The sequence below is a fragment of the Rhinoraja longicauda genome, chromosome 8 (genome assembly GCF_053455715.1).
Source record: "Rhinoraja longicauda isolate Sanriku21f chromosome 8, sRhiLon1.1, whole genome shotgun sequence".
NCBI classification, from domain to species: domain Eukaryota; kingdom Metazoa; phylum Chordata; class Chondrichthyes; order Rajiformes; family Arhynchobatidae; genus Rhinoraja; species Rhinoraja longicauda.
In genome coordinates, this window is record NC_135960.1 from 10,016,053 (window position 1) to 10,039,335 (window position 23,283).

Sequence of the window (23,283 nt, forward strand, 5' to 3'; positions counted from 1 at the left end):
TGATGAATGGGGGAGAGCATCTTGCATTGAGTGTACACAGTAGGAATGTGTAGGAACGAACTGCAGATGCAGGTTTAAACCGAAGAATGCTGGAGTAACTCAGCGGGACAGGCAGCATCTCTGGCGAGAAGGAATGGAAGACGTTTCGGGTCGCGATCCGAAACGTCACCCATTCCTCTATCCAGAGATGCTGCCTGCCCCATTGAGTGTATACAGTTTACTTTAGTTTCGAGATACAGCGCAGAAACAGGCCCTTCGGCCCACCGAGTCCGAACCGACCAGCGATCCCCGCACATAAACTCTCCCTGCACACACTAGGGACAATTTTACATTTATACCAAGCCAATTAAGCTACAAACTTGTATGTCTTTGGAGTGTGGGATGAAACCGAAGATCTCGGAGAAAAACCACGCAGCTCACGGGGAGAACGTACAAACTCCATACAGACAGCACCCGCAGTCAGGATCGAACCCGGGTCTCTGGCGCTGTAAGGCAGTAGTTCTACCGCTACGCCCATTGTGTCATCACCATTCACAATAGCTCTTTACACAATTTCTTATTCAGAAATCACTAGTTTTACATCCTCATTATAACATGTGCCGCTTGTGAAATATTTTGGGCTGACAGCAAAAACAGCAAATGATTTAAACATTATAACATATCATACAGTGACATCCACTGCATAACAAAAATATCTCCGTATATGCTTAAGACAGACACAAATTGCTAGTGTAACCTCACGGGTTAGGCAGCATCTCGGGAGAAAAAGATTAGGTGATGTTTCGGGTCTGAACCCTTCTTCAGAATTTGGACTGTTAAACAGATATGCTTGAAAATTACAACTCATCCAATTTCCCACCAACTCACCATTTTCAATGACCCACAAACTCTGCCTATCTTTTCCAGGACCTTTTCATGATCTCACCCATGTTTTATTATTTCTGTAACATAACCAATTTGTTTATGACCTGATGACTAATTCTCCATAATTCAATCACATTTCAAAGTCCAGTAGAGTCAGATTGAAGATAGTCTTGGGGTCTCCAATGAGGGAAATGGTAAGTCAGGACCACTCTCTGGTTGGTGATAGGATGGTCCAGTTGCTATGTTGGGATGTAATGTTAAAATTGTACAGGGCATTGGTGAGGCCGAATCTGGAGTATGGTGTGCAGTTCTGGTTGCCAAATTATAGGAAGGATATCAACAAAATGGAGAGGGTACAGAGGAGATTTACTAGAATGTTGCCTGGGTTTCAGCACTTACGCTACAGAGAGAGGTTGAGCAGGTTGGTTCTTTATTCTTTGGAGCGTAGAAGGTTGAGGGGGGACTTGATAGAGGTTTTTAAAATTTTGAGAGGGACGGACAGAGTTGACGTGGGTAGGCTTTTCCCTTTGAGAGTGGGGAAGATTCCAACAAGGGGACATAGCTTCAGAATTGAGGGACAAAAGTTTAGGGGTAACATGAGGGGTAACTTCTTTACTCAGAGGGTGGTGGCTGTATGGAATGGGCTTCCGGTGGAAGTGGTGGAGGCAGGCTCGATTTTAATTATTTAAGAGTAAATTGGATAGGTATATGGATAAGAGGGGATTAGAGGGTTATGGTCTGAGTGCAGGTAGATGAGACTAGGTCAGGGAGAGTGGTCGGCGTGGACTGGTAGGGCCGAACGGGCCTGTTTCCGTGCTGTAGTTGTTATATGGTTATATGGTTAAACTGGGAAGAAACCAAGGTTTTGGCATGTGTGCTGGATAATCTGCTGTATTAGATCGTTGTTATTTAATTTACAGATACAGCACGGAAATAGACCCTTCGGCCCACCGAGTCCACCGACCAGCGATCACCCGCACACTAGCATTATCCTACACACTGGAGACAATTTACAATTTTTACCGAAACCGATTAACCTATAAACCTCCCAAGTTTGGATGTGGGAGAAAACCCACGCGGTCTCGGTGAGAACATATAAACTCCATACAGGCAGCACCTGTAGTCAGGATTGAACCTGGGTCTCTGGCGTTGTAAGGCAGCAACTCTGCTTCCGTGCCACCGTGCCGCCCCACTTTGTTCGGCTACAGAGCCACTCAGAATTGAAGCGCGGACTTTTCTGTGCCCAATCTCCAATCAATCATATTTATTTGTCTGAAATTTTAGAATAATTGGCATTAACCATTCAGTCTTACTCAGGGAGATCACACCTGATGGAAAGTTGATGTGGGACTGGTAAAGGGACCAGGCACTTAGCTATTAGAGTCATAGAGTCGGAGAGTGATGCAGCGTGGAAACAGGCCCTTCAGCCTAACTTGCCCACTCCGGCCATCATGTCCCAGCTTCACTTGTCCCACCTGCCCTGCGTTTGGTCCATATCCCTCCAAACCCGTCCAATCCATGTATCTGCCTAACTGTTTCTTAAACGTTGCGATTGACCCAGCCTCAACAACCTCCTCTGGCAGCTTGTTCCATACACCCACCACCCTTTGCGTGAAAAAGTTACCCCTCAGATTCCTATTAAATCTTTCCCCCTTCACCTTAAACCCGTGTCCTCTGGTCCTCGATGCAACTACTCTGGGCAAGAGACTCTGTGCAGCTAATATTCTATTCTGAGACTGGGGATGAGATATATTCCTGGGTCAGACCTACCCCACTTACATGATACTCGGCACTTGATGGATATTTTCTGACTGTAACGAGCAATCTCCTTGGATTTCCCTGACTTCAAGAGATTTATGAGCTTGAACATGATAGCACTGGGAAATACTGAGCTGATGTTATGTCTTTTAGTGCATGTTGCAATGTTTTGCATTGCAATACAAGATGGAATCGAATTTTATAAATGTTTTTAGTTATTGCATCTGTCAAATTTGATTTATTTCAAGTTTTCCAGCCAAATAAACTTATCTATCAAGTGATTGTCATAAAAAAAAAACATTAATAATATAAGAGAAGGCTATGATAATTCTGATACACTTATATTCCATCTTATGTCGATTGTCAGTCAAAATTCATTTGGAATTCACTTCTCCCAATCTGCTGGAATGTTTTTATCTCTGTAATATTGGAAATAAAGTGCAAAATAAAGTCACAGCAACCCAAGTAGTACAAGAGAGCAAAGTTCTCAGCTCTCCCACGGCAAATGAATGCTTCCAAATCTCTGTTCCAAGGTTGGGTTTATGGATAATTCTGTGGCATTCAAAATAGTTATAATGCAAAATTTAATCTTCGCAAAGAAAGGGATACATTTGTGTTCTGCTTTTTTCCACTACCAGATGAACAGAATTAGTTTATTGCAGCCAAGGACAGGTACACGGTGTTTGTTTGGTCAGAAACTCTGGTGTTTGTGATGAGGTTCATTAGATTTATGCCTCATACAAAGTCATTACTTTGGGAAGCGATTGTGTAGGTGGCTGGGCTCAATTCGCTGGAGTCTCGAAGAGTCCTGCTTTCCGCACCTGGAGCGTTGTCCCATCTACCTCCCGAGGGAATTCACCTCCATCACCATGACAAGAATGATCACGAGAATGATTGCGTTAACACATGATAAGCGTTTGGCGGCACTGGGCCTGTACTCCCTGGAGTTTAGAACGAAGAACGGGGACCTCATTGAAACGTACCAAATAATGACAGAAGGTGTACCTGGTCGCGTTCTCAAAACCTACATGGACCAACTGGCTGGAGTTTTTGCAATGGTCATTACTGAAGAAGGACATTCTTGCAATAGAGGGCGAGCAGTGTAGGTTCACTAGATTAATTCCCGGAATGGCGGGACTATAGTATGTTGAAAGGATGGAGCGACTGGGCTTGTATACACTGGAATTTAGAAGGATGAGAGGGGATTTTAATTGAAACATATAAGATTATTAAGGGGTTGGACACGTTAGAGGCAGGAAACCATGTTCCCAATGTTGCGGGAGTCCAGAACCAGGGCCCACAGTTTAAGAATAAGGTGTAGGCCATTTCGAACAGAGATGAGGAAAAACTTTTTCAGTCAGAGATTTGTAAATCTGCGGAATTCTCTGCCTCTGAAGGCAGTGGAGGCCAATTCTCTGGATGCTTTCAAGAGAGAGCTAGATAGAGCTTGTAATGATAGCGGAGTCAGGGGGTATGGGGAGAAGGCAGGAACGGGGTACTGATTGTGAATGATCAGGCAGGATCACATTGAATGGCGGTGCTGGCTCGAAGGGCCGAATGGCCTACTCTTGCACCTATTGCGTATTGTCTATTGAGGTTTGATGTTCCCACCTGCTTTAAAGGGGCATCAATAAAATGAATGCCTAAGAGGGACAAGGTGACATGCCCCAATGACAACCGACCGATGGCACTAACGTCTGTGGTGATGACGTCACTGGACACACCTGGACACACCTGTAACTCCATCTTTAAACTCACCAACAACACCACCTTTGTTGGACAAATTACAGGTAGTGATGAGTCAAAGTACAGAAGGGAGAACGATCGACTGATTGAATGGTGCCTGACCAACAACCTTGCTCTCAACGTCAGTAAGACCAAGCAGCTGATTGTTGACTTCAGAAGTGTGTCAGGGCTTATGGGGAGAAGGCAGGAAAATAGGGATAAGAGGGAAAGAAAGATCACCAATTGATTGAAAGGGCGGAGTAGACTTGATGGGCCGAATGGCCTAATTCTGTTCCTATCACTTATGAACACGAGGAAGGCCGAGGATCCACAAACAATCCTACTAACTGCCATTCATCATCATTCCTGCCTCGCGATAATGCACACTCTATGCACCGAAGTCCAGTGTGCATCAGTTTTAAGCAGCGAGCTTCGTTTGACCTTTTTGGTCCACTTGAAAGGAATAACATCCTGTTTCAAAGAGAGTATGAGGTAGCAATGATTTCCTGCAGCATTGCATTGTGGTTGAAAACTACAACTACAGATGTCCATTCAAATCATGAACCACCCGATTGTAATTTGGGTGATGGAAATCTCAGTGAATCTGCCAAAAAACACCCCTCACCGAACGACGTGTGGAGGAATGAACCACCGATGCTTGAATACACCAAAACAGACACAAAATGCTGGAGTAACTCAACGGGACAGGCAGCGTCTCTGGAGAGAGGAATGGGTGATGTTTGTGGTCGAGACCTGAAACGTCACCCATTCCTTATCTCCAGAGAAAATAAGGTCACAAGGTCATAAGTGATAGGAGCAGAATTAGGCCACTCAGCCCATCATGTCTACTCCGCCATTCAATCATGGCTGATCTATCTCTCCCTTCTAACCCCATTCTCCTGCCTTCTTCCCTGACACCCATACTAATCAAGGATCTATCTATCTCTGCCTTAAAAATATCCATTGACGTGGCCTCCACAGCCTTCTGTTGCAAAGAATTCCACAGGTTCACCACCTTTTGACTAAAGAAATTCCTCCTCAACTCCTTTCTAAAGGTACAGATGCTGCCTGTCCCACTGTTACTCAAGCATTGTGTGTCTATCCTCACCTAACGGCACATGGTGTAAGAAACATTCAATAACAATCCTCACCAGGTAGCCCCATTCCTCTCCCTTATTAGTTGAGGATAACAGTCCATTGTCCTGTTGACTCGATTAGCCACAAAGACTAGAGATAAGAAAACCTATCGGTTCGTGTCAGCTTTTCAGTAGCAAAAGTTACTCAGTCATCGAGGTAGCTTATGAATCGTATATCAGGGGCATGGATAAAGTACAATAAATCGAATGATTTCCCGAGCTATCAGACAGTCACTCTCTGTTCCTGTGTGCTGATAAACTATCAGCAGTTACTGCAGTGCATTGCAATTCTCCAGCACTTTGAAATCTCTGTTCAATCAGAAAATCTCACATTGCATTCATATGGCAATTTTCACAAAACCAAATAGGCAGATATTTTTCTTCAAGATTCAAGATTCAAGATAGCTTTATTGTCATCCAAATTGGATGAAATTCAGTCACCCACAGTCCAACAACAAAAGCATCAAAATAGGCATTAAAATTACACAACCCCCAAAACACACAAAAGAAACATCCATCAAGAAAACATCCATCACAGTGAGTCTCCTCCAGTCCTCTCCTCACTGTGATGGAAGGCCGCAATGTCTTTTCCCTTCTCCTGCTGTCCTCTCCCGCGGTCAGGTTGTTGTGGTTGCAGGCCGCACCGGACGGTCCGCAGCGGGCCGAGCCTAAGGCGAGTCGCAGCCGCTCCCGCAGCCTCCGAAGACGGCCGGCTCCGCCGATGATAAGTCCGATCCGGGGCGGGCGAACACGCTGCTGCTGCCGCTGTTGCTGCACGTCGGGGCGGTCGTGGCTTCCGACATTGAAGCCCCCGCCCAGCAGAGAAATATCCCGCGGCCTATCTTAGGCCGCGCCGGACGGTGAAATGTCCGCGACCCAAGCCCCGCGATCCGGGGCGGGCGAACACGCTGCCGCTGCCGGAGCTCCTGATGTAATTGTAAAATGAAAATTGTGTTCTATGTTACAAGCCTAAATACACATATACATATAGTAATGTGTAGGAAGAAACTGCAGATGCTGGTTTAAACCGAAGATAGACACAAAAAGCTGGAGTAAATCAGCGGGACAGGCAGCATCTCTGGAGAGAAGGAACGGGTGACGTTTCGGGTTGAGACGCTTCTTCAGTCTGAAGAATTGCCTCGACCCGAAACGTCACCCATTCCTTCTCTCCAGAGATGCTGCCTGTCCCGCTGAGTTACTCCAGCTTTTTGTGTCCATTGTAGCGACCATAGGGATTGGTCCTGAGAGTCGAACCCTCGGATTGGCCAGCAAGGTCACATGGTGGTGCGACCATAGGGATTGGTCCTGAGAGTCGAACCCGCTGATTGGCCAGCAAGGTCAGGTGGTGGTTTTGGGGCCCAAAACCAGGCAGTGGGAAGAGAACTTCGATGTGAACAGTTTGAGTTAATGGTTGTCTGTAATCTCGTTTGTTATCCTTTGTAATTGAATATTGCTGCCGCAATAAACTTCTTTAACAAAGTACAAGCCTCCAGACTCGCCATACCGTCTTCCACACATGGTAATAATGGATTGAATTCTTGCTCCAAATAGGATGTTCTACCAGAAACACACAGGAAGGTTTTGGATGTCGGTATATTTGCATCCTAATGCAGAAATCCTGAGACTGTTTAGACTTCACTTTTTAGATTTTAAAGACACAGCGCAGAAACAGGCCCTTCGATCCACTGAGTCAGGGCCAACCAACGATCACTATCCTGCACACTATCACCCACACCTAGGAGTCTAAGCAAAGATTTAAGTTGGGCGACACATATTGGGCAAGTGTCTAACAAAGCAAATAGAACGCTCGGCCTTCTTGAAAGAAATTTCCACGCAGTGCAGTACATCCGTCAAAGAGAACGCCTACAAGTCCTTGGTCAGGTCCAAGGAGCGGTATGGGATGGTATTGTGGAGCGGTATGGGATCCTTTCAACAACAACAACAACAAGATCACCCTGGAGAAAGTACAACCCCCGAGCAGCCCGCTCTGTATGTAATGACTACAAGCGCAAATCAAGCGTGAATAATGTGCTGACTTCTCTCGGATGGGATGCCCCAGAGCTCCGCAGAATCAGGCGAAGACTTATTGATATTTACAAAGAGATTCACAAAATCACTCCATCAAATCTTCCGTCATCCCAGAGCACCAACTGCCATGAAACCAGACAAAATACCTACACCATCAACTCGCTAAATTTACATAAACTTGGCTACCAATATTCCCTTTACCCGAGGACGATAAGGGAATGGAATATGTCACCACCCAACGCACGTGCTGCTCCCGATGTTCAGTCATTTAAAAAGGGGATTGAGCGACTAGATCTCCTCAACTTGGTCAAAAAGGCCCACTTCAAAATGTAATCACTCTGACCTGCGCGAGGTGTTTGCGCAGTAATCAACCAGAACCAGAACATTAGGTACGATTTACAGGTTTACCGAAGCCCGCACGTCTTTGGAGTGTGGGAGGAAACCGTAGCACCCAGAGAAAACCTACGCGGTCACGGGGAGAACGTATACATTTTTATACAGATAGCACCCGTAGTCAGGATTGAACCTGGGTTTCTGGCGCTCTAAGGCGGCAGCAGCTGCCGCTGTGGCACCGTGCTGCCCTGTTGAAGGATTGCAGCTGATGCATCTAGCAATGTGCTCCAGCCCATTGTCTAACAAATAAAAAACAAAAAACAAGAAGAAAGAGGAGTATGTGTGCAAGTCCTTCACGTCTCCTCCACAAAATGGCTGATTTGTGACTTCACCGCCATTTTTCTGCCCTGTTCCCCTAATCCCTTCCACATCTGTGATCAGCCATGATCACATTGAATGGCGGTGCTGGCTCGAAGGGCCGAATGGCCTCCTCCTGCACCTATTGTCTATTGTCTATCCAGATATCTTTCAAACATATTTTCGATGAGCCTCCACAGACACTGGGATGGAGAATTACAAAACTTCAACATCAGCACGAGGTGAGAAATTTCTCCTTATTTGTGTGTTGTTATTATTTACATGTTATTTGTGAATTATTGATTAAAATATTCAGTTCAGTTTAGTTTATTGTCACTTGCACCGAGGTACAGCGAAAAGCTTTTGTCATGTGCCAATCAATCAGGGGCGGCACGGTAGCGCAGCGGTAGGTTGCTGCTTTACAGCGAATGCAGCGTCGGAGACTCAGGTTCGATCCTGACTACGGGTGCTGCACTGTAAGGAGTTTGTACGTTCTCCCCGTGACCTGCGTGGGTTTTCTCCGAGATCTTCGGTTTCCTCCCACACTCCAAAGACGTACAGGTATGTAGGTTAATTGGCTGGGTAAATGTAAAAATTGTCCCTAGTGGGTGTAGGATAGTGTTAATGTACGGGGATCGTTGGGCGGCACGGACTTGGTGGGCCGAAAAAGCCTGTTTCCGGCTGTATATATATGATATGATATGATATGAAAGGCGATACATGCTTACAACTGTGCCATCCACAATGCACAGATACATGATAAAGGGAATAATATTTAGTGCAAGATAAAGTCCAATTAGAGATAGTCCAATGAGATAGACGGTAGCTCAAGACCACTCACTAGTTATCGATAGAATGGTTGAGTTGCGTGATAACAGCTGGAAAGAAACTCCTTGAATCTGGAGATGTGCATTTTCACATTTCTGTACATCTTGCCTGATCGGAGAGGGGGAGAAGGGGGAATGATCGGGGTGAGACTCATCCTTGATTACGCTAACTATTGTGATTGTTGCCTCTGAATGCAATAGATAGCCCAGTTGCAGAATCAAATTTAATTCATTTCATTCAATACCATCTATTTATTATCTGTCTCAACAATGAACGTGGAAAATTGGAGAAAAAAAGAGGCCATTTGGCCCTTCAATCCTCTGCCATTCAATATGATCATTGATGATCATCCAAATTTGGCAGAAACAAGGAAACTACAGATACCGTTTTACAAAAGTGGACACAAAGTGCTGGTGTAACTCAGTAGGTCATGTCACATCTCTGGATAAAATGGATAGAAACATAGAAACATAGAAAATAGGTGCAGGAGTAGGCCATTCAGCCCTTTGAGTCAGCATCGCCATTCAATATGATCATGGCTGATCAAAAATCAGTACCCCGTTCCTGCTTTCTCCCCATATCCTTTGATTCCATTAGCCCCAAGAGTTTTACCTAACTCTCTCTTGAAAAGATCCAGCGAATTGGCCTCCACTGCCCTCCATGGCAGAGAATTCAACAGATTTACCTCTCTGGGTCAAAAATATTTTTTCTAATCTCAGTCCTAAATGGCCTTGCCCTTATTCTTAAACTGTGACCCCAGGTTCTGGACTCCCCCAACATTCCTGCATCTAAACCTGTCCAATCCCTTAAGAATTTTACATGTCTAGAAAATCCCCTCTCATCCTTCTAAATTCCAGTGAATATAAGCGCAGTCGACCTGTCCTTTCATCATATGTCAGTCACGCCATCCCGGGAGTTAACCTAGAGAACTTACGCTTCACTCTTTTCAGACAGTTCAGATCTGGACCTTTGTTCAGAGGTCCCAATCCAAAATGTGGGGAGCGGAGGGGTTGGTGATTGTCAGGCGGATGGAGTAAGTGGCAAAGGCTAGAGGCGAGACACTGACAAAAGGGTGTTAGATGAGAGAAATGAAATGCAAAGCAGAAGGAGGGGGGTATAACTGATGGCAATTTTTCTAATGAGAACACGACTTATTAATGCACTGACAAAAAATATGTCTAATAGTCCATTGAAGTATATATGATGGATCATTGTGAATCATTTACTTGTTGTAGTCCAAGAGTTTCCACTCTTATTTGTATTGAATCCACAGGTAAGAAATTAGAAGCATATTTTTGGGGGGGTTTAACAGGTGGTGTATTTACTTTGGAGCCTTCTTCCTGCAAGTTGAGTTTTGTTTTTGGAAAGAAATTATTAACTTTATTATATATTTTTTTGTGGGGAGGAGGGGAAAGATTTGAGGAACTGATGGGAAAATGTGAATGTGGGGAAAAATAAACAGGGTTAGTTTGGCATTCGAGTAAGAATGGTGTTTGATTATTGGTGTGTGCATTCAAAGGGCAATAGGCCTGTTTCTGTGCTATACCTCACATTGACTATATGGCAAGCAACATTTGCCTCAAGGAGGTTGAACGGTCAAAAACTTGTAAAGACTAAGCTTTCTATGTGTCAAGCCACTTAGCGTTGAATGAATACTTCCCATCTATATTTACTGAGAAAAAAATAATGGGTGCAAAGGTATCGAAGGAAATGAGTAATGATGTGTTGAACTATCCAACTTACAAAAGAAGAGGTGCTAGCCTGGTTTAAAGAATATTAAAGTGAATAAATCCTTATGGCTTGGTAAAGTTTATCATCAAACCTTATAAGAATCTAGGGAAAACATTCTTTCACCATCTTTAGCCATGGAAAGGATCCAGAAGATTGGAGGACGGTTACTATTGTACCTGCAAGGACAAGCCCGAACAGGGACATTTCCTCTCTCTCCATCCCTCCCCCACCCAAGTCGCACCAGCTTCTCGTTTTCACCCAACAAACAGCTAATAATGGCTTGTTTCCTTTATCATCGTTTCTTTATTGCACATCTTTTGATCAGCCATGATCACAATGAATGGCAGGGCTGGCTCAAAGGGCCGAATGGCCTCCTCCTGCACCTATTTTCTATGTTTCTATGTTTTATTTTTCATTCATTGTTCTTTATCTCTCTGCATCATCGGCTATATATCTTGTTTCCCTTTTCCTTAACTAGCCTGAAGAAGGGTATCGACCCGAAATGTCACCCATTCCTTCTCTCCGGAGATGCTGCCTGTCCCGCTCAGTTACTCCAAAGATAGCCCGAGGGCCACTGACGATGTTGATTGCAGTTCAGCACTGTTCTCTAGTTGCAATAGGATGGTTCAGTTGCCTGATAACAGCCTAGGATGGTTCAGTTCGTAAGTTTATAAGAGATAGAAACAGAATGAGGCCATTCAGCCCATCAAGTCACTCCGCCATTCAGTTACTTTAGTGTCTATCTGCAGCCTGACATCAGTGTTGGGCAAGTTACTGAAGGAGATTCTGAGGGATAGGATCCAGTATTTGGATAGGCAAGAAGTGATTAGGGATAGCCAGCATGACTTTGTGTATGGAAAATCATGCCTTACAAACCTGCCTAATATGCTGTTGGTCCTCCGTGTACAGCCCCATACGCAGCAGGGTGCGATGCACTGTGTATTGTGACACATTCCTCCTGTGACCATCGTTAAAGGTTTCTGTGACTTGTGCCACAGTAGAACTTCTGTCGGTTCGGACCAGAGGAGATAGCTTTCGTTGCCCTCGCGCATCGATAAGCCTTGGGCGCCCTGTCGCCGGTTTGTGGTTTGTCTCTCCTCCGACCACTGCCGGTAGGTACTCACCACTGCTGACCGGGAGCACCCCACAAGCCTTGCCGTTTCAGAGATGCTCTGACCCAGTCGGCTGGCCATAACAATTTGGCCCTTGTCAAAGTCACTCAGGCCTTTACTCCTGCCCATTTCTCCTGCATCCAACACATCAACTTGACGAACTGGCTGTTCACTTGCTGCCTAATAAATCCCACCCCTTGACAGGTGCCATTGTAACAAGATAATCAATGTTATTCACTTCACCTGTCAGTGGTCATAATGTTTTGGCTGATCGGTGTATATGCTACTGCTGATAATATAGGAGTGAAGCCTTATAGATAACCATTGTATGGTTTTATCATAGCCAGAAAGGGTACACCTGAATTCTCTGCGTACTGTATAAATAGCACACCATCCTAACAGAACCACAGAGAGCCATTGAGTCTTGCAGCATGGAAACAGGCTCCTTGGCACAACTTGCTCACACTGGCCAACATGTCCCATCTACAATAGTCCTACCTGCCGGCATCCCTCTAAACCTGTCTTATCCATGTGCCTGCCTAAATGTTTCTTTAACATTGCGATAGTACCTGCCTCAACTACCTCCTCCGGCAGCTCGTTCCAGATACCCACCACCCTTTGCATGCAAAAGTTACCCCTCAAGTTCCTATTGTCTTTCCCCCCCTCACCTTAAACCTATGCCCCCTGGTTCTCAAACAGAATTAGACATTTGTTGTTACTTTTGTTTTAACAGAGACAAGGGATTACTATCCACATGAGCACTCTACCTCATTTAAATATGCTTTTAAGCATCAGTCGAACACTAATCAATTACAATGTCCGAACTGGCAATCGGTTTGCAAAACGTGGCCATCCAATCCATGAATCTAGACTCTATTTGAATATTAAGAACTTCATTAAAAAGAAATAGGTATTTGATTGCTCATACTTAATCAAGTGGATCACAATCAATACAGTATATTGATTTCTCTAATTCCAAGTAACCCTTGCATCCACCCCCCCCCCCCCCCCCCCCCTCCAATCCTCCCCCATCTGTTGTACTAGCTCCAAAGTCATCCTCTTGAGTCTCATGGTCGACACAAAATGCTGGAGTAACTCAGCGGGCCAGGCAGCATCTCTGGAGAGAAGGAGTGGGTGACGTTTTGGGTCGAGACCCTTCTTCAGGCTGATGTCAGGGGAATGGGCGGGACAGAGATAGAATGTAGTCGGAGACAGTAAGACTGGTGGGGGAAGGGGGAGGGGATGGAAAGAGAGGGAAAGCAATAGCTATTTGAAGTGAGAGAAGTCAATGTTCGTACCGCTGGGGTGTAAGCTACCCAAGTGAAATATGAGGTGCTGTTCCTCCAATTTGCGCTGGGCCTCACCCTGAAAATGGAGGAGGCCCAGGACAGAAAGGTCAGATTGGGAATGGGAGGGGGAGATAAAGTGCTGAGCAACCGGGAGATCAGGTAAGTTAAGGTAGACTGAGCGGAGGTGTCCAGCGAAACGATCGCCGAACCTGCGCTTGGTCTCGCCGATGTACAGGAGTTGACACCTGGTTGTCTGTAACTCGTTTTCACCTCGCCCTACAGCTAACAATGGCCTGTTTCCTTTATCATCGTTATTTATGTTGCACAACTTTCATTCGTATCTCTCTATAACACCGTCTATATCTCTCGTCTCCCTTTCCCGAGCCTCAGTCGTTAAAAAAGGGTCTCGACCCGAAACATCACCTATTCCTTTACTCCGGAGATGCTCTCTGACCCGCTGAGTTACTCCAGCTTTTTGTGTCTATCTTCGGTTTATCAGTCTGAAGAAGGGTCTCGACCCGAAACGTCGCCCATTCCTTCTCTCCTGAGATGCTGCCTGACCTGCTGAGTTACTCCAGCATTTTGTGAATAAATACCTTCGGTTTAAACCGTCATCTGCAGTTCCTTCCTACACAATGAGGGTGCTGATTTGGAATGCCATATCATTCTGTTATGTTAACCAAAATCTACCCCTCACTTAACAATATAAATATCACTTATCATATTGATTATTATCATATGATCATTATCATTGTCCTTTGATGGAGTCTGCTGCATGTAAATTGCATGCCACATTTTCTTTTGCAATAATACTAATTACTCTTTGGAAAACTGACTTTGATATTTGTAAGACATTTTGTGAACGCAAATATTTAGAGTGCCAAGGTGGTTCAGCAGTAGAGTTGCTCTATTACAGCGCCAGAGACCTGGGTTCAACCCTGGGTCTCAGGCGCTGTAAGGCAGCCACCCATAATCCTGACTACGGGTACTCTCTGTACGGAGTTTGTACATTCTCGCCATGACCAGGGGGTATGGGGAGAGGGCAGGAACGGGGTACTGATTGAGGATGATTGGTCATGATCACATTGAATGGCGGTGCTGGCTTGAAGGGCCGAATAGCCTACTCCTGCACCGATTGTCTACTGTCAATTGACCTGCATAGGTTTTCTCTGGAATCTCCGGTTTCGTCCCCCACTTCAAAGACTTTGTAGGTTAATCGGCTTGGTATAATAGTAAAAGTGTTCCTAGTGTGTGCAGGATTGTGTTAGTGTGTGGGGATCACTGGTCGGCGTGGACTCGATGGGCCGAAGGGCCTGTTTCCACGTTGTATCTCTAAACTAAACTAAACTAAACTAAACATTCAGCAGAGATGGCAAACCCAGAGCCAGCTGAGCAGATGAATGCAAAGGGCTTCATGGTGCAACTGGTAAAAGTACCCAATGTTCCTCAGATATCCTGGCCAACATTTATCTGCAACTCAAAGCTAATTAACTGGTGGAGTGTCTCCTTTGTTGATTATAGAACGTTAGTGTGAGCAAATTAGAGCAAGTAAGTTGAGTTCATCACAGCATGGTTCTGAAACAGCTCCTTCCAAGACCGCAAGAAATTGCAGAGAATAGTGGACGCGGCCCAGACCATCACACAAACCAACCTCCCTTCCATTGACTCCATTTACACTTCGGACTGCCTTGAAGTGGCAGTCTTAATCAAGGATGATCCAGCCTTAACCAGCATAATCAAGGATGAGTCTCACCCCGGGCACTCCCTCTTCTCCCCTCTCCCATCGGCAAAGGAATCAGTGACGTTTCAGGTCGAGACTCCTCTTCAGCTTCTGAACTGCCTTCTGAACTTACTTTCGAGCAGCTTACTTTCGATTGTGAGCTCACTTTCAGCAGCTGGTGCACGAGGACATCCATTCTCTTTGCATCTCCCCCTTTCCAAACATTTCACCAGTCAAGTACACTAACCTGCCTACCAGTTTCTGCCACTAAAGTGTATGATCTGACATTTATCGACATTATACTGCATTATATTTACACTTTACAGTGGTATATGCAAAGAGTACAGCACTTCTGAAAGTAGCACCAGTCCAATGTTACACCTTCCAGAGTCATAGAGTCATAGAGTGAAACAGTGTGGAAACAGGTCCCTCGGCCCAACTCGCCCACACTGGCCAATATGTCCCAGCTACACTAGTCCTACATGCCCGCGTTTGGTCCATATCCCCTCAAATCTGTCCTATCCATGTACCTGTATAACTGTTTCTTAATAGGGCGGCACGGTGGCGCAGCAGTAGAGTTGCTGCCTTACAGCAAATGCAGCGCCGGAGACTCAGGTTCGATCCTGACTACGGGCGCCGTCTGTACGGAGTTTGTACGTTCTCCCCGTGACCTGCGTGGGTTTTCTCCGAGATCTTCGGTTTCCACCCACACTCCAAAGACGTACAGGTATGTAGGTTAATTGACTGGGTAAATGTAAAAATTGTCCCTAGTGTGTGTAGGATAGTGTTAATGTGCGGGGATCGCTGGGCGGCGCGGACTCGGTGGGCCGAAGGGCCTGTTTCCACGCTGTATCTCTAAATCTAAAAATCTAAATGTTGGGATAGTCCCTGCCTCAACTACCTCCTCTGGCAGCTCATTTGTGTGCAAAAGGTTACCCCTCAGATTCCTATTAAATCTTTTCCCCTTCATTTTAAACCTATTCCCTTTGGTCCTCGATTCACCCACTCTGGGCACGAGATGCTGTGCATCTGCCCGATCTATTCCACTCATGATTTTATACACCTCAATAAGATCAGAAGAGAATCAAAATCTGATCAAAATCAGAGAGTTGCTATATGAAATGTATGCTTTTTTATTTCTTTTTCAATTACTTTTCAAATGGATGTTTTCCATGTGCCAAATCACAGTTAAACTGACTTTGGTCTCTGCAGGTGAATTCAGCAGCATTGCTCACAGCTGGCCTCTCAGTTAATCCCCATGTGCAATTAGCAGTACGCACAGACATTGCACAGACAGAGTCCGAGATTGACAGACTAAGCCTCTCAAATTGACATTGCAGACTCTCGATATTGGAGCAATGGTGTTCCATGATAAACAGTTCTCAAACCTTGGCAAAACTCATTTTTCTTTGAGGTATCGAAGAATTAACATGAACCCACTGACATTTTCCGCAGTCCCCAGGAAGCAAAAATAAATTGTCTGGCAGAAATCCTTCCGAAAAAAAAAATGATGGGATTTGTCTGACTTTCAGTTTTAATACTTCTGCTCTCAACTGAAATTGAAGTAATCAGCCGCTGCCATTACCTGTAGCAAAGCCAGTTTGGGTCCTTGACATCCTCAGGATGGTTATTTTCAGCCTTCCGTCAGCGAGGTGAATCTGCAGTGCTCCAAGCGCTCCACGCAACTCGTTGTACAGCAGCAGTCCGCCTGTGTTCCAGGTGCGGAACTGGAAACCGACAATAACTCCTTCCACTTGCGCTGGGCTGGGCAGCAGCAGGTAGCTGCTCGGGCTCATGAACGTGACTGGGATGATGTGTGCCTCTGAGCATGAGAAACTAACGTTGCCCTGCAGGAACGAGAAGTGAAAAAAAGAAGCACACATGTTTAAATTAGGTGGCACGGTGGTAGAGTTGCTGCCTTATGGCGCCAGAGACCCGGGTTTGATCCTGACCACGGGTGCTGTCCGTACGGAGTTTGTACATTCTCCCCTTTAGAAGGATGAGCGGAGATTTTATCGAAACGTATAAGATTATTAAGGGGTTGGACACGTTAGAGGCAGGAAACATGTTCCCAATGTTGGGGGAGTCCAGAACAAGGGGCCACGGTTTAAGAATAAGGGGTCGGCCATTTAGAACTGAGATGAGGAAAAACTTTTTCAGTCAGAGTTGTGAATCTGTGGAATTCTCTGCCTCAGAAGGCAGGGGAGGCCAATTCTCCTAATGCATTCAAGAGAGAGCTAGATAGAGCTCTTAAGGATAGCGGAGTCAGGGGGTATGGGGAGAAGGCAGGAACGGGGTACTGATTGAGAATGATCAGCCTTGATCACATTGAATGGCGGTGCTGGCTCAAAGGGCCGAATGGCCTACTCCTGCACCTATTGTCTATTATCTATTGTCTATTGTCCACGTGACCACGTGAGTTTCTGCTGAACAATTCTGTTCCTATCACTTATGATCTAATTTCAAGTAACCCCTGCATTACCCCTGCTCTACTCAACGACTATAAGTCTGTAGCCTCCTTTTGCTCTGGTATTGTATTTCATTCTTCACATGTGTAAGTTATAATGTTTTATTTCTCAGTCTTTCCAGGTGAGACAGAGGTTCACCTGCACCTCCTCCAAATTCATCTATTGCATCCGCTGCTCTTGATGTCAACTTCTTTACATCGGCGAAACCAAGCGCAGGCTCGGCGATCGTTTCGCTCAACACCTTCGCTCAGTCCGCCTTAACCAACCTGATCTCCCGGTGGCTGAGCACTTCAACTTCCCCCTCCCACTCCCAGTCCGACCTTTCTGTCATGGGCCTCCTCCAGTGCCATAGTGAGGCCCACCGGAAATTGGAGGAACAGCACCTCATATTTCGCCTGGGCAGCCTACAGCCCAGCGGTATGAACATCGACTTCTCCAACTTTAGATAGTTCCTCTGTCCCTCTCTTCCCCTCCTCCTTCCCAGTTCTCCCTCTATCTTCCTGTCTCCACCTTTATCCTTCCTTTGTCCTGCCCCCCTGGCATCAGTCTGAAGAAGGGTCTCGACCCGAAACGTCACCCATTCCTTCTCTTCTGAGATGCTGCCTGACCTGCTGAGTTACTCCAGCATTTTGTGAATAAATACCTTCGATTTGTACCAGCATCTGCAGTTATTTTCTTACACCACTGTATATCCTGTTGTCACTTGCGAGCAAAGCACCAAGGCAAATTCCTTGTATGTATACATACTTGGCTAATAAAATGTATTCAATTCAATTCAATTCAATTCCCTTCCCCCCCCCCCCCCCCCCCCCTCACCATTCTACAAGTTCCAATGTTTGCATCCTTGTGTCCTTTAGTTATCACCTCTTCCCCAGCCAACAATGGGCCATTGTGGGCTCCACCCTTCCTGAGGTTATCTGATGCCAGCCCTGGTTTGTTCTGGCCTTTTCTTACTTCCAGTTCCCTACCCTATACTTTCAGCCTGAAGAAGGGTCCCCACGCAAAACGTCACCCACTCATTTTCTCCTGACCCACTGAGTTACTCCGGCACTTATCCTCATTGAATATCTTCAATAGAGTCATAGAGTCACAGAGTGATGCAGTGAGGAAACAGGCCCTTCAGCCCAACCTGCCCACACCGGCCAACATGTCCCAGCTGCACTAGTCTCACCTGCCCGCGTTTGGTCCACATCCTTCCAAACCTGCCCAATCCGTGTACCTGTCTGTTTCTCAAATGTTGGGATAGTCCCTGCCTCCACTACCTCCTCTGGCAGCTTGTTCCATACACCAACCACTCTTTGTGTGAAAATGTTACCCCTCAGATTCCTTTAAAATCTTTTACCTATGTACCTATGTCCTCTGGTCCTCAATTCACCTACTCTGGGCAAGAGACTCTGTGTATCTACCCTGATGTTGTCTGTAATACTCACATCCCATTAATGAATTAAATAATATAATAATAATAATAATAATATATTCCTTTATTCGTTCCACACCGGGGAAATTTACAAAACATTTTTGGGAAATGGTTATTGACATTGCCAAAAGAATGTGTTTAATTCTTTCACAATGTCAACATTGGTCGCCCCATGGTAATTGCTCCTCTGATGGACGGCCTTCCGTGCCTATTGATTCCATAAAATCGCAGCTAAATCACGACCTACTTAAAGGCAATTAAAGATGGGGAGTAAACATCAGCTCAGCTCACAATGTATTCCATAAATGGGAAAATAATTTCTCACCGAACTCAATCAATTAGTCACCACAAAATAGAAATATTTCAGAGGAAAGCTTTTCCCTAACATGCAAACATGCAAACAGCCCCGGACACCTATTGTTAATCGATACAGCTGTCAGACTCCAGAAAAGATATTTGGTCGACAATTACAAAGCAATTATCAAACAGCACTGGGAGTAGACATATGTCAATAGAACTTCCCTTGGTGCCAATGAGTGCAGAGAGAACCTTTGTAACTGGGGTCTACACGGATATTTTTGTGGCCTTTTATACATTCTGACAATTAGATCTTCCAGGTTAATGACTGCTGGCATTAACAAGAATGTGATAGTGATTTTATGAGTGAGTGAATAATCCAGAGGCAGGACCACTGATCCATTGATACGTTCAAATTCTATCATGACAACTGGGGAATGTAAATTTAGTTCATAAACTAATCTGTCATAAACACACTATTAGCGATGAAGACTAGTGGTTATCTAGGACATTGGTGAGGCCCCATTTAGATCATTGTGTTCGGTTCTGGGCACCGTGTTACTGGAAAGACGTCCATAGGTTCATGTGATAGGAGCAGAATTAGGCCATTCGGCCCATCAAGTCTACTACACCATTCAATACTGGCTGATTTGTCGCCCTCTCAACACCATTCTCCTGCCTTCTCCCCCGAGGCACCTGTACCAATCAATAATCCATCTCTGCCCTAAATATATCCATTGATCGCCTTCACAGCCTTCCACAGATTCACCACCCTCTGACTAAAGAAATATCTCCTCATCTCCTTCCTAAAGATACTTCCTTGGATTCTGAGGCTATGCTCCCTGGTAGTACATCCTTCGACTAGTGGAAACATCCTCTCCACATCCACTCTATCCAGTAAAGTTGGAAAGGGTACAGAGAAAATTTGCAAGGATGTTGCCAGGACTCGAGGGTCTGAGCTGTAGGGAGAGGTTGAGCAGGCTAGGACTCTATTCCTTGGAGCGTAGAAGGATGAGGAGTGACCTTATAGAGGTGTATAAAATCAGGAGAGGAATAGATTGGGTAGCCTTGCCCAGAGTAGGGGAATCAAAAACCAGAGAATATAGGTTTAAGTTGAAGGGGAAAAGATTTAATAGGAATCTGAGGGGTAACAAAGGGTGATGCGTGTATGGAATGAGCTACCAGAGAACATAGTTGAGGTAGGGACTATCCCAATGTTTAAGAAACAATTAGATAGGTACATGGGTGGGACAGGTTTGGAGGGATAAGGGCTAAACACAGGTAGGTGGGAGTAGTGTAGATGGGACAAGTTGGTCGGTGTGGGCAAGTTGGCTCGAAGGGCCTTTTTCCAGGTTTTATCACTCTGATTCTCTAACTAGAAAACTACTGGATTGTCATCTGGTTCATAGAAACATAGAAACATAGAAAATAGGTGCAGGAGTAGGCCATTCGGCCCTTCGAGCCTGCACCGCCATTCAATATGATCATGGCTGATCATCCAACTCAGTATCCTGTACCTGCCTTATCTCCATACCCCCTGATCCCTTTAGCCACAAGGGCCACATCTAACTCCCTCTTAAATATAGCCAATGAACTGGCCTCAACTACCCTCTGTGGCAGAGAATTCCACAGATTCACCACTCTCTGTGTGAAAAAAAACGTTCTCATCTCGGTCCTAAAAGACGTCCCCCTTATCCTTAAACTGTGACCCCTTGTTCTGGACTTCCCCAACATCGGGAACAATCTTCCTGCATCTAGCCTGTCCAACCCCTTAAGAATTTTGTAACTTTCTATAAGATCCCCCCTCAATCTTCTAAATTCCAGCGAGTACAAGCCGAGTCTATCCAATCTTTCTTCATATGAAAGTCCTACCATCCCAGGAATCAATCTGGTGAACCTTCTCTGTACTCCCTCTATGGCAAGAATGTCTTTCTTCAGTCAGAGGGTGGTGAATCTGTGGAATTCACTGCCACAGACGGCCGTGGAGGCCAAGTGAGTGGATATTTTGAAGGCAGAAGTTCTTCTGCGTAGGAAATGTCTTTTGCTAATCCAGTCTGTCTGTAAAGGATTCTAGAATGACAATAATATTGTTGCCCTCAGCTGTCATTTGAAATGGCTCAGAGATGCACTCAAATGTAGCAAACTGCTACTGAGCCTACTGTTTGCAAGCCAAGAGGTTGATGTGACAAATCTCTTAACAATTAGATATTTTTTAACTAAAGTTTCCTCACAGGAATTGCTCATTCTTTGCAATTAGCTTTTAGCGAGACCGCACAAGACACTACGTGGTCATGTCAGTACATTCATGCACGCAATATTCAGAGAACCATGGGTGGCACGGTGGCACAGCGGTAGAGTTGCTGCCTTGCAGCAACAGAAACTTGGGTTCGATCCTGACCACGGGCGCTGTGTGTACAGAGTTTGTACGTTCTTCCCGTGACCTGCGTGGGTTTTCACTGGGCGCTCCGGTTTCCTCCCACGCTCCAAAGACGTACAAGTTTGTAGGCTAATTAGCTTAGCTAAAATTGTAAATTTAAAAGAGAGTTAGATAGAGCTCTAGGGGCTAGTGGAATCAAGGGATATGGGGAGAAGGCAGGCACAGGTTACTGATTGTGGGTGATCAGCCATGATCACAATGAATAGTGGTGCTGGCTGGAAGGGCCAAATGGCCTCCTTCTACACCTATTTTCTACGTTTCTATGTTTCTAAATTGTCCCTCGAGTGTATAGGATAGTGCTAATGTGCGGGGATCGCTGGTCGGCGCGGACTTGGTGGACCGAAAGGCCTGTTTCCGCGCTGTATCTCTAAACTAAACTAAACTAAACCAGTGTTTATGTAAGCTACATTTCACAGAGGAGGCTGGAAATAAATGATATCAAGTGGCCTAAATCCAAATCTCATCCACTTGCATGGCACTTTCAGTGGTTTTACAGGTCCCAGTGGCATTTCCATTTTATGTATCTAAATCAGATGAAATAATCATTAATGATTTACATGTACAATGATACATCAAGGGGCAACCATTTTATTTTCCCCTCGACTTTGGAAGCAATTCCAGCGTTTTTTCTCTTGAATTATTGGTGCCAACTTGCAAGGAGTGGGAAGAGTTACTAAACGGTTGGATTTTGGAAGATTAAAGACATTAGTTTACACAACGCTGAGTTCTCTTTGCATCTGCCTGAATTGAAAAGGTTTGTTTTCAGTGAGGGAGAACAGGTATCCACTCAGTGGTAATTATATCTTGGAAAAAATGAGGGTAAGAACAAATGTGAAAAATAGATGTGTGACTGTTAAAGGGGTCAATTTCATGGAATAGTTGCAACAATGAATTAAAAGTTTGTTGTAATATGTGTAAATTCAACAAAATGTTTAAAAATATTATGTTTGAAAGATACAAAATATGTTATCAGCACTTAGAAATGACTGACATGACAGAAATGATGGTTCTTGACTATATTTGTGTTTCTTGCTATGTTTTGTTTATCTGCTTCTGACTTACGATATTGTGTTTTTTTAAAATTATATTTTGTTAAGTATTAGGGGTAGGCACAATAAGCTTTGGCTTCTGTCTACACCTTTTTTTTCGGTCAGAAAAATATCATGTGTGATTATATTGTTTTATTTTTGATACAATGATTTTGCACTATTTAACTTTCACAACTGTATGGTCAATCTGTTGTATTGTATTGACCGGAAAAATAAATAAATAAATGATATATATATATTTTTTAAAAGAAGCCTGGAGACACAAGGAACTGCAGATGTTTAAATCTTGAGCAAAGCACAAAGTACTGGAGGAACTGTAAGGGTCAGGCAGCATCTGTGGAGGGCATGGACAGGCTAGGTTTTTTTGTGGGGTCAGAACCCTTCTTCAGACTGATTGTAGTGGGAGGGGGAAAGCTGGAAAACAGAGGTGGGGGCAAGATAGAGCACTATAAGTGGATAGACACTACACATTAGAGGCAGGAAACATGTTCCCAATGCTGGGGGAGTCCAGAACAAGGGGCCACAGTTTAAGAATAAGGGGTAGGCCATTTAGAACGGAGATGAGGAAGAACTTTTTCAGTCAGAGAGTGGTGAAGGTGTGGAATTCTCTGCCTCAGAAGGCAGTGGAGGCCAGTTCGTTGGATGCTTTCAAGAGAGAGCTGGATAGAGCTCTTAAGGATAGCGGAGTGAGGGGGTATGGGGAGAAGGCAGGAACGGGGTACTGATTGAGAGTG

General features: G+C 44.9%; 1 protein-coding gene across 1 annotated transcript in view; it reads right to left on the bottom strand.

The window, feature by feature from the left end:
• The window catches only part of LOC144595738 (contactin-associated protein-like 5), a 644,436-nt gene that overhangs the window by 342,829 nt on the left and 278,324 nt on the right, over nucleotides 1–23,283 (bottom strand). Inside the window, exon 8 of the mRNA XM_078403317.1 lies at nucleotides 16,467–16,728. Coding sequence (XP_078259443.1) covers nucleotides 16,467–16,728 — 262 coding nt within the window. The remainder of the gene's footprint in view (nucleotides 1–16,466; nucleotides 16,729–23,283) is intronic.